The following is a 12301-nucleotide window of genomic DNA, read 5'->3' on the forward strand; positions in this document are numbered from 1 at the left end:
CTCAGGCTACATGGACTCCTCTTCCAGTGTTTGCTGCAGGCTTTGCACACTGGCTTTCTCCTGTGTGTGCAGCCAGCTCATCAGTCAGTGCAGGGTGGAGACACGGAGAATGTTTATGAGTGCCCCTATAATAATATGAGGGCTTTCAAAAAGCTGTTTAAAAGGCTCTGCATGCTGATGAAAACTGCCAAACTTCTTTGCTCTTGGCTAGGATTATGTCAACTCACAGTAGTAACACTGGTTATCCCAGACCAATCAGCTGCTCTGATTGGCTGCTGGTGACATAATAGAAGTTCCCCAAGGTGATTGGCGGGCCGGCTGCCCAGCTGAGCCACGAGCTGGAGGAAAGTGGAGGATGTGAACAAAATCGCGCATGCCCAGAATGGGAACAGCCCTATAGGGAAACCACCAATCAACATGATTACAAGCATTAAGCCGTCTCTTAAACAAATAAACAAAAAGGTCTTTAAGCCTGTTAAATCTATGCACCCTCCCTGAGGTGCACCTGGGTTCTTTTGTGTTGCTTCTGACTCCCCTTGTCCCAGGTGCGCGTGTCTCTCTCTCCATAGAGACTCACAGACAGGTACTGACACGTCTGCCTCCACTCCCAGTCCCCCTGTTTCAGCCCAAACATGCGGTCTGGAGCCCTAAAGTGGGCAGCCAGCTTCCCCCCTCTGCAACCCAGGCCAGGCTGAGCACTTGGGCCCTTCCCTGCTCCAAGTGGCCAGGATATCAGCATCTCAAACTGTGGCCTTGTGCAGCCGCAGACCCCCTCCTTGACAAATTATCCAAACAGAGCAAAGCCACAGCAGGAGGAATAAACCTAACAGGAAACAAACGTGTGGGCACAGGTAGGAGGGGAGTGTTTTCTTTAACAGGAACAGTAACTAGGGGCTGGGGACCGGCTCACCTGGTGAGTCATTGCACATTCTCTCCTCTTGGCTGGCTACCAAAAGAGAAAAGAACACATGTAATAGCCGGTGGCCTCAAGGGACAATGTGGGGCATTTTAGAAAAGCTCTGGGTTTACAGAAGAGAACAGCACAGCACAACATGGTAGGGAAGCTGCCGTGGATTGGGAGTCTGTTCCTCTGTCTCTGCAAACTTGCTGTGTGATTTGGGGCTTCTTCTTTGACTCTCTGTTGCCTTATCTGTTGAATGGGGGAATAGAACCCAATAGTATCTAGGCCTTTTCCAGCTCATTTTTCCTCTCTTCATGGAACACTGGCATTTCAGGAGCTGGATGAAGTGTTCTGATGCCAGTAATATTACCCATACTTGTCCTTTAGTAAGCCTCCTACTATATGCCAGGAGCTTTACATACATTAATGATAATCTTGAGAATAATCCTTCCAAGTATCTCCATCTTAATAAGAGGTAGCAGTTTCCAAGAAATTGGGTAACTTGCTCAATGTCACACAGCTATTGTTCTTGATTTAAACCCAGGTCTTTCTGACTCCAAAGTCCCCCAAATATGATTTTTTTTCCCTTTTGATTTGCTTTTTTTTTTTTTTTTTAAAGCTAATAAGTAATACTTTGTCAATTTTAAGTTTTTCTCCCAACATTTTTACTTGATGACTACTGTCAAGTATATACTAGCAGAACATTCAAACCTATTGGCAAAAGATATTGGAAATGAATGTCATGGAGACACTTGGAAGCTGAAACCTAAGTAGCTTAACAGTTTGTTTTCTCCATGAGCTTATGGCTGTGATTTTGTCATTTATAACAGTATGCACAATTAATTAAGCAGGAGTTTCTAGTCCAACCCAGATGCTAAATCCATCGATATATTCTGAGCTAAATCATGGTTCATATAATGAGCAACAGAAATGCCAGTGTTTCATCATATTCTGTAAAGGAAGCTGACTTCCAGGTGCTCTGCCACCTAAAACAGGTTTGAGCAGCCTTGTTCTCCCACTCAATGAATGCACACTTTATGCACAGAAAAACTTCCTGGACATAACAGAGCAAGGGAAAGTTCTCTCACCACCTTAGAAGCCATAACCCTTGGGCTTGTTGTCTTCTCTTCCCTGGAATTAGAAAACGTTCTTCCCTTTATATGTGCACCTGGAAAGTTTTCCATCAAACCACGCTGACCCTGCCCTCCACCCTGCCAACAAAAGCAGTAATTGAGTTCACTGTTAACTAGGTGGCCAGGATAGTGTAAGATCAACTAGCTGTGCCATGGGCAGAAGAGGGAGCACTTTCCATGAAGCAACCGCATGCCACAGGCTCAGGGGTGGAGCCTGCAATCTCCTGACTCCTAGGACTGCCCCTGACCTAACTTCCCTCTCTTTGAGGTTGAGGCCATGAACTAGTTACTTCCACTAGCACACTGGCGTGACTTTATTTTAATACTTACTAATGACTTCCCAATATTCCCTGTGGGTTTTGGAGACCTGCTCACCATCTTCCTTTCTGTCATATCCCCTGCCACTACCCTGGAGATTGTCTATATCCATGTGAACAATACACCCTTCAACTATGTTTCTCAGGACAGCGTTACAATTTCCTCAAGGTGGCCAGAACCTGGCTATTCTGTAGTCACATCTTTACTGTATAAACTGTTACAAATTTTAAGAGATGTGTGTGCAGAGAAGTTTTAAAATAAAGTCACGCTAGTGTGCCGGTGGAAATTGGCTCTGGATGTCATGATTATTTACTGAACTAGTGTGAACTGGATCCTAAAGATATCCATTTGAGCTTTTACTTTTTTATTTAGAGCTATTCTAGCTCTACAAAGAGGGTTGGGAATCTCCAAAAAGGAGACTAATATCACTGCAGTTTTACAAATAAGAAAACTGAGTAGTAGAATAAATGTTGTCCCCAAGATCACATAGTAATTTGCATAATGAACACTTGAACTTAAATCTAAGAGGTATAGTGAGAAGAGCGGAGTGCAAACTGGGAAAATTAATACCTACCTGGCAGGGTTATTGTAAGGAAAATGATACAACTTATCTAAAGTGTGGGGGTGGGTGGGGCAGAAGGTACTTAAGCAGTGTTACATTTTTTCTCTGGTCTTCAAATTCAGAGCTCTTTCCATTATACCACACTGACTCTTTATCACTGGAATTCATCAGAGAGGATATACTATGTAAGTTTTACAATGGATAAAATACTACAATAGTCATTTAATTTGAGCCTCATGCCAACCCTTGCAAGGTAGGTATTATCCACATTTTCCAGGAGAGGAAACCCAACTTCTTACTTAGAGGATAAATGATCTCCCAAGGCCACTCAGCCAATAAACAATAGGGTTGGGATTTGAACCCAGGTCTGACTATCCAGAGGCCACACCTTTCCCATTAAGCCACATAGTCACTTTCTGATTTGATAATTAAACTTCTAATAGCAATGAGCATAGAAAGAATATATGTATTTTCCTTAGACAAGTTAATACTATATGGAAATATCATTTAGGAACTGGAAAGTGGGAATGCTTTCCCTCCCCTCGTGTGAATAAAAAGGAAGGCAAAATTGAGAAGAGTGTTAGCTGTATAATCATATATAAAATAATCACATAGCAACCTGGTGTGTGTGTGTGTGTGTGTGTGTGTGTGTGGTTAATCCTCACCTGAGGATATTTTTCTATTTATTATTAGATAGAGTGGGAGGGAGGGAGGGAGGGAGAGAGAAACATCAATGTGATAGAGCCATATCGACTGGTTGCCTCCCTCACAACCCGACCATGGCCACTGATGAACCGCAACCAAGGTAAGTGCCCTTGACTGGAATCAAATCCTCGACTCACTGGTCCATGGGCTGATGTTCTAACCACTAAGCCAAACCAGCCAGAGCTTAGTATATATTTTTAAAATAAATGTGTTTAAAGTGTATAAAAAGTTAAACATTTCTAAAATATGCATTCTGTTATTATAAAAACATCTGCATCTGCATTTTGTTTTGAATAAAAATATCTGGAAAACATGTTTGTTGTTCTAGTTAAATAAAATCATCAATGGTACTGGCATAAAAACAGACACATAGATCAAAGGAAAAAAACAGAAAGCCCATAAATAAACCCAGGTATATATGGTCAATTAATTTATGACAAAAGAGCCAAGAATATACAGTGGGGATGGGATAGTCTCATCAATAAATGGTGCTGGGAAAATAGCAACATGCAAAAGAATAAAACTGGACCCCTATTTAACATGATACACATAAAAAATAATCTCAAAATAGATTAAAGGCTTGAATGTAAGACCTGAAATCATAAAAGTCCTAGAAGAAAACATAGGCAATAAGCTTCTAACATCAGTCTGGGCAACAATTTTTTGCGGGGATTTGACACCAAAAGCAAAAGCAGCAAGTGCAAAATTAAATAAGTGGGACTACATCAAACAAAAAAGCTTCTGTACAGCAAAGGAAACCATCAACAAAATGAAAGGGCAACCTACTGAATGGGAGTAAATACTTGCAAACCATATATCTGATAGGGGTAATATCCAAAATATACAAAGAACTCATAAAACTCAATAGCAAAAAAACCCCAAAACCAAATAAACAAACAATTCCAAAACAGCCTGATTAAAGTATGAGCATGGGATCTGAATAGACATTTTTCCAAAGAAGGGATACAGATGGCCAACTGGTACATGAAAAGATGCTCAGCATCACTAATCATTAGGGAAATTCAAATAAAAACTGCAGTGAGATATCACCTCACACCTGTCATAATGGCTATCATTAAAAACAATCAACAAATAACAAGTGTTGGAGAGGAGGTAGAGAAAAGGGAAATCTTGTACACTGTTGGTGGAATATAAATTGATACATTATGAAAAACAGAATGGAATTTCTTCAAAAAATTAAAAACAGAACTACAATATGATCCAGCAATTCCATTTTTGAGTATTTATCTGAAGAAAACAAACAAACAAAAAAACTAACTCAAAAAGATATCTGCACCCTCATGTTCAATGCAATAGCCAAGATATGAAACAAACTAAGTATCTGTTGACAGATGAATACATAAAGAAAATGTGTGTGTGTGTGTGTATATATGTATGTATGTATATATATATATATATATACACACATATACACACAATGGAATATTATTCAACCCTAAAAAAGAATAAAATCTTGCCATTTGCAACATGAATGGACCATGAGGGAATTATGTTAAGTGGAATAAATCAGACAGAGAAAGACAAATACCATATGATCTCACTTATATGTGGAATCTCAAACAAAAACAAAAACTAAGTTCACAGACACAGAGAACATACTGGCAGTTGCCAGAGACAGGGGTTAGGGGTGGGCAAAATGGATGAAGAGACTCAAAAGGTACAAATTTCCAGTTATAAAATAAATAAGTTGCCCTGGCCAGTTTGGCTCAGCAGTTAGAGTATCAGTCTGTGGACCAGAGAGTCTTGGGTTTGGTTTCTGCTAAGGGCATGTACCTCAGTTTTGGTTTGTCCCCGGCCCCGGTTGGGGTCATGTGGGTGGCAACCAGTCGATGTGTCTCTCACACATCAATGTTTCTCTCTCTCTCTCTTCCTCCTTGTCTCCCTCCTGTTCTATCTGAAGATAAATGCAAATGTCCTTGGGTGAGGATAAAAAAATAAATATAAATAAATGAATAAATAAATAAATAAAAAGTCACGGGGAAATAATATATAGCATGGTAACTATGGTTAATAATATTGCATTGCATATTTGAAAGTTGCCGAGAGTAAATCTTAAAAGTTCTCATCACAAAAAAAAAATTTCTGTAACTATGTATGGTGACTAATGTTAACAAGGCTTATTGTGGTGATCATTCTGCAATATATACAAAGATTGAATCATGTTATATACCTGAAAGTAATATAATGTTGTATGTCAATTCTACCTCAATTAAAAAAAAAAAATCAACATCTCTACATTTGTGCTAGCTGTGACTATACTCCTAATTAAAATACTGAAAATATTACCCCAAGCCCAGCTCATGTGGCTCAGTGGTTGAGCATTGATCCATGCACCAAGAGGTCGCCGGTTCAATTTCTGGTCAGGGCATATACCCAGGTTGTGTGCCTGATCCCCAGTGGGGGGCCTGCAGGAGGTGGCCAGTTGATGTTCTCTCTCACCAATGTTTTTCTCTCTCTCTCCCCCTTCCTCTTTCTCTAGAATAAAGAAAAAAATATTTATTTATTTATTTATTTATTTATTTATTTTTGCGGTATGTGCCCCTAGTGGGAACTGAACCCGGGACTCTCTGAGCCAAACTGGCCAGGGCAAGAAACGATTTTTTTTTAAAAAGAAAAGAAAATATTACCCCAAACTCTTCCCTGACTCGCTGAATTGGAAATGACTCACCTCTCAATGAATTCAGTTATTTGCTTCAATTAGCTTCATATTCCAGAATTTGAAAAACAAATTATTTGCTACATCTGGTCCTTCCAAAAAGGAAACCTTAAAATTATTTTTGAGTTAAGAAAGATGCATTATAGCCTGGCTGATGTGGCTCAGTGGCTGAGCGTCAACCCATGCACAAAGAAGTTACCAGTTCAATTCCTAGTCAGGGCACATGCCCAGGCTGTGGGCCAATATCCCTGGTGAGGGGCATGCAGGAGGCGGCCAATCAATGTTCTCTTTCATCGATGTTTCTCTCTATCTCTTTCTCTCCCTTCCTCTCTGTAAGATCAATAAAAAGAAAAAAAATTTTTTTAAATATTAAAGTACATTGGCTTCATGTTTCAGAACAAAATGGATCACTTAAAAAATAAAGATGCATTATAAAATTATGTTAGATAACTAGAGTGTACTTAGAAAAGAAAAACTTACATGGAATCTCCTGTGCTAGGAATCAAATAGGGTCTAAATAAGTATTTAAATCACAATGTAAATGCATTTGATTAAAAAGTTCTATCATGGTTTTTGAACTAAGATATAGATCGAGATCTTACTCATTTGGTTTCAATCAGCTTTTCAATATAATACATACGTAATTGGCCAAAGAACAGAGGTCAAAACCTCAAATCCCACAGGGCCGAGCTGGTACTGTAAACCAGTTTGGAGAGATGAGTTTCCTCTAAAATGAGGATAATAAAAATATACATCTTGCTCGGCTGGTGTGGCTCAGTGATTGAGTGTTGACCCATGCACCAAGAGGTCACCGGTTTGATTCCTGGTCAGGACATATGCCCAGGTTGTGGGCCCGATCCCCAGTGGGGGGCATGCAGGAGGCAGCCAATCGATGTTCTCTCTCATTGATGCTTCTATCTCTCTCTCCCTCTCCCTTCCTCTCTCAAATCAATAAAGGAAAAAAAAAACATAAAAAAAGAGAAGTATGAACATATTTGAACATTTCTCCTATATTACAGGGGCTCTGAGGCTTTATAGCTGACAAAGGTCTAGAAGGCCCTTTTGACATCAGCACCATCCAGATTTCCCTCCAGAAATGGAGCAAACATTCCTCCAGCTGCTAGGATTGTTGATGGCTGATGGCTCACAGCTGAGTCTGTGGGACTTCCCACTGGCCAAAGGAAGTCACCTGGCCAAGGGTAGGCCTCACATTCAATAACCAGTTGTACCCTTGGTACAAAGGCCGGCTGCCTTGCCTCAGCTGGGAACACTCTGCAAGGCCACCCACCTCCAGAGCTTCCATGGAGGAACAGCTGAGGTCTCTACTACAGCTGCATCCCAGCCCTATTCTCCTTCTGCCTGATCCTGCTGCCCTCACTTTGAGAGTTTATTCTGATTAAACCTCCTGCAGGCCGACGCTCTTGAGTCTGTTTCTCAGGGAAACCACTTAAGACTTATGTCCCCAGTGTTAGGGTGTCCTCAAGGGAAGTGGCTGTATCAATAGACTGAAACTTCTGTTTGTTATACTTGCATAAGGACACCAGTGTCTGTGGGCCTCTTGCCAGATGATGGGCTACATATCTGCAGCAAAGAAGGAAAATAGGTAATCACTGCAAATTCCCTCTTAAAAGTCCTTCCGATTTTAGGAGTCATATTTGCTTCTCCAATTTCTATAAAAGAATGGTGAAAAACTTGTCATTCAATATACAAATGAGATAAGATTGGTTGTTACTCTGGGCCCATCATTTCAGCCCTGCTTCCTCACATGGTAAGGTCTGTAGATCCTCAACTTGAAGGTCCTAGCAACCTCTCTGAGAGCAACACTGGCACTGAGTTATCCTATCTTCCAGCAGAGGGCTGCTTAGGATAGTGCCTGACACACTGTAAGGGCTCAACCAATAGTTGCCATTACTTCTAGTTATCTCCATATCACTGACAGGCACACATCTACTTTTAACGTTCTTCATTCTCCTATTATTTCCTATAAGGAGTTTTGGTGGTGGTTAAATTACAGGTTGGTTTCTAGGTTATATGATAGCCAGGTGAGATTGTGATTACAAGAGGAATTAGCATCAACCAGAGATGGATATAATGCAATGCTCTTTTCTGCCAGAAAGCAGAAAATGAGCATAATACAAATTTGTACAAAAGAACATTTTCTTTAGTACAAACGGTAGTTGCATCACGTTAGGTGGGAGCTGGAGGCTGCCATTAGTGTAGAAAGCTTTATGAATTGAAGGGTGTACATGGATTTTCAGTCACTGAAGGAATGGACATGGCAGTTATTTATCTGTTGGGCCTCAGCTACACACCCATTCTTTTGTCCTCCACTACATTTCCCAGGCCTTCTTACCAGGTTGAGTCAACGGTGGGAGACCAGAGGGTAGGGGAAATAGGAAGTTCCTGGGTTTGACTCCATCAGCAGCAGCAGTTGTTCGTGGTCCCCAAGTGGCATATGGACAGTAGTTGCACCTCTTTGGCAGCTCCCACAGTAGCAGGGCCATTGGGCCAATTATCAAATGCTGCATAAAAAGTTTCCTCAAACATAAAGGCTTTTAACAATAATAATTTTCTTCTTCTCCCTCAGAGTTCTGGGAGTTGGCTGGGCTCAGCTACGCTGCTATGGTTTGGGGTCCTGCTTGGCTGCAGTCAGGCAGTGACTAGAGAGAGTTACCACAAAAGGCTCACTCGTTTGGCAGTTGATGCTGTCAGCTGGAACACGTACTCTTGGCCTTTCCACGTGGCCTGGGCTTCCTCACAACCGAGGCTAGCCTGGAGGCTGAGGTGATGATCGAGGTGGACGAGATGGTTGTCTCCCAATAGCCTTCCCTGGTTTCCATCCAGGCAACCACTCCTTCCCTGAAGCCCATGGGCTTGAAGGGAGGCTGACTCTTGGGCGGGGCAAAGTTCATCAGCCTGGTTCCATCCTTCAGCCTGTTAGTGGCTTGGGGATGGGCAGGTAACCCAATTAAGGCCCAGGAAACCAGAAGGAGGCTTGTGGGAGCTGCTGGAAAGTTTTTTTGCTTTTCTAAGAGGGCTTCTTAAAGGAACCCTGTTTCCCCAAACGCGGATGGGAAAGCATATAGCCCTTGAAGTTGTTGCTGCAGTCTCAGAAGCGGGGAGCCAGTCTTGATATGATGCCAACACAGCAAAGGGCAGAAAGAGGAGAGAGAGAGAAACTGAGTCCTGGATGATTGTATTAACTTGCTGAATCACCAACTTTGAAGTCCACTACACCTGTAGCTTTTCAGTTCTTTGAGTTAATGAGTCGTTTGTTGTTCAAGGCACTCTACAGTGGGTTTTGTTACCTAAACATTCCTAACTGTAACAATAGGGAAGGCTTTGCAAGGGGTCTGTCACAGGCTCCTCCTCCAAGTCACTGTCATACACTTTCATGGAAAACAAAGAGAAACATAAAAAATCAAGTCCAACCTGGCTGGTGTGGCTCAGTGGTTGAGTGTCGACCCATGCACCAAGGGGTTGCCAGTTTGATTCCCGGTCAGGGCACATGCCCAAGTTGTGGGCCAAAACCTCAGTGGGGACATGCAGGAGGCAGCCAATCAATGTTCTCTCTCATCGATGTTTCTCTCTCTCCTTTCCTGTCTCTAAAATCAATAAAGAAAAAAAAAATTTAAAAACACACAAAAAAACAAATTCAAGAAAATGTTGATGGCACACTTGTGAGCTCTTATTCTAAAAAAACTAAGTGAACAGGATGGAGACTAGGCAGAGAGAGCCAAACTACCCCCACTTGTAACCCCCAGGGCTGTATGTCCATAAGCATACACACAATTTCTCAGGTCTCTGGTGTGCATGTACCAAAAAATGCAGACCAGAGCTAAAGCTCTTATGAAAGCAGGACCCAGGTGGTTTTGTTCATGAAGAGGATCCTTCTCTTCTCATGCTAAGTCCTCAAAGATATTTGGTTCTCTCCTGCATAAATATCTAACATAAATTTACAAAATCAAGTACAGTAAGTGCTCACTTAACATCATTGAAAGGTTCTTGGGAAATGCAACTTTAAACAAAACAATGTATAACAAAACCAATTTTACCCTAAGCTAATTGATAAACAAGAGTTAAGTTCCTATGGCATATTTCTGCTCATGAGAACATTACCAAACTTCTAAAGACCAAAACTCTTCTAATATTAAACACTGAAATAAATGTGAGCTATACATACATTTAAGAAAGATAAATAAACACAAGAGAATTATTTTCGAATCCACTTATTACAGTTCTAGGTGGCAAGTGGCAGGAGCCTATCTTGGCATCTCTGGGTGCAAGGCTGGAACCCACCCTGGACAGGATGCCCTTCCAATGCAGGGTGCACATGCACACGTGAGGGTGCGCGCGCACACACACACACACACTCTCTCTCTCTGAGACTTGCAGATGACCCTCATGTGCACATCTTCGGGGCGTGGGAGGAAACCAGAGGAATCGGAGAAAACCCACACAGACATGAGGAGAGTGTACAAATGCTGCAGACAGTGGCTCTGGCCAGGAATTGATTTTTTTTCCCTCATCAATGTCATAATGAAATGACACTGAAAGAAACACTGTTATTCGAGTACCTGTTGTATTATGCAAACCAAGGTATCTACAAATTCAAACAATGGGTCAAAGTAACAAACACTGTTTTGTCAAAAAGGAACACTTTATTCATCTATACGTGTATAAAAAGCAAGCAAAATCAGGATGTTTTCCTTAGCCATCCTTTCCACATTTTATGCAGTTTTAGTGAACTATAAATCAATGATTTCTTCATGCCTAAAAGAGAAAAAAAGGAGTCAGTGAGAAAGCTGAGGTCTATTGAGTGGTGCTCAGCTAGAGGTTTTGTGATATTTGGATGACAGACTTGTCTATGAAGTGGAGCAGTGATGATGGTGCCTAGGAGACCCTGGAAGCCAAAGGTTATTAAAGGTCACCATGATCAATGTGAGGGGAAAATATTCTGATTTAGGCATTTATGAAAACGGTGGTATGATGTCAAAGGTACCTGAGTTTCTGGGATAAGTGAATCTTTTGAGATATGAGCATATTGGCAGCCTTTGAATGCAGTTCTTAGAAAGGAATAACAAAGACAAGATCTGTATGTAAGCAGGCATCCTTGGCCCTTTCTAACTCCCGGTGCCTGTACCCCAACCAACCCCAGCTCACTGCCTCGGTGTCACTGCGTGTGCCACAGATCTGCCCAGAGTGAATGTCATTTCCACTGCTTTCTGCTGGGTAGATATCAAATCTCCGTTCAGATTTCTTCTCTAGAAGTGCCTCCCTGGGCCAATTCAGACAGTGCTTCTCCTAGTCCCACACCACCTGTGCTGACACACAGCGCAGCACTCACCCCACTGTACGGTGCTCAGAGCCCATCCCTCTGCCTAGACTGGGAGTTCTTTGAGGACAGGGATCTTGTCCTATTCATACCGTCATCTAGTATGGTACCCAGCACATAGTCGGTACTTGGAAAATGCTTTTGAAATGACAGAACAGATGCACCTCATTCAGATATCTGATCTTCCAGCACCCTCCATCGACTTACTCACAAGTGCCAGATGAAACTGGAGAAGCTCTCTGGGGAGCTTATGGGAAAGAAGTAAAATGGGATAGAATAAATGGGGTTATTTGTCTGTCAGATCTAATAGGATCCTATTTGCAGACAGTATTATGGGCTTGACTTCTTTTGTGTTGAGAATGAGATCACTTTGTCTGTGTTTCAGGGTGTGGCCCAAAGATCCAACTAGTCTTTTTCACCATGAGAAACAAACTGTGGTCTGTGCTGCAAGTATGAAATACACTCCTCGCCCTGGCCGGTGTGGCTCAGTGGATAGAGTGTCGACCTGCTCAAGGAAGAGTCACAGGTTCGATTTGTGGTCAAGGGCATGTACCTGGGTTGCAGGTTCGATCCCTGCCTCGGTCGGGGTGCATGTGGGAGGCAACCAATTAATGTGTTTTTCTCACATCAATGTTTCTCTCTCTCTCTCTCTCTCTCTCCTCCTCCCTCC

General features: G+C 41.9%; 1 protein-coding gene across 4 annotated transcripts in view; it reads right to left on the bottom strand.

The window, feature by feature from the left end:
• Positions 1–12301, bottom strand: part of TAMM41 (TAM41 mitochondrial translocator assembly and maintenance homolog) — a 66940-nt gene that overhangs the window by 1179 nt on the left and 53460 nt on the right. For 2 of the 4 annotated variants that reach the window (XM_036267484.1, XM_036267482.1), the window contains exon 8: positions 9198–9424. The exons of 1 other annotated variant lie outside the window; for it this stretch is intronic. In XM_036267484.1, coding sequence (XP_036123377.1) covers positions 9234–9424 — 191 coding nt within the window. In that variant the 3' untranslated portion in view covers positions 9198–9233. Of the gene's footprint in view, positions 1–9197; positions 9425–10937; positions 11070–12301 lie in introns of those variants that run through there. One more of the 4 variants, XM_036267485.1, reaches the window with a different exon arrangement.

This window comes from Molossus molossus, unplaced genomic scaffold (assembly GCF_014108415.1).
Source record: "Molossus molossus isolate mMolMol1 unplaced genomic scaffold, mMolMol1.p scaffold_m16_p_18, whole genome shotgun sequence".
NCBI lineage: Eukaryota > Metazoa > Chordata > Mammalia > Chiroptera > Molossidae > Molossus > Molossus molossus.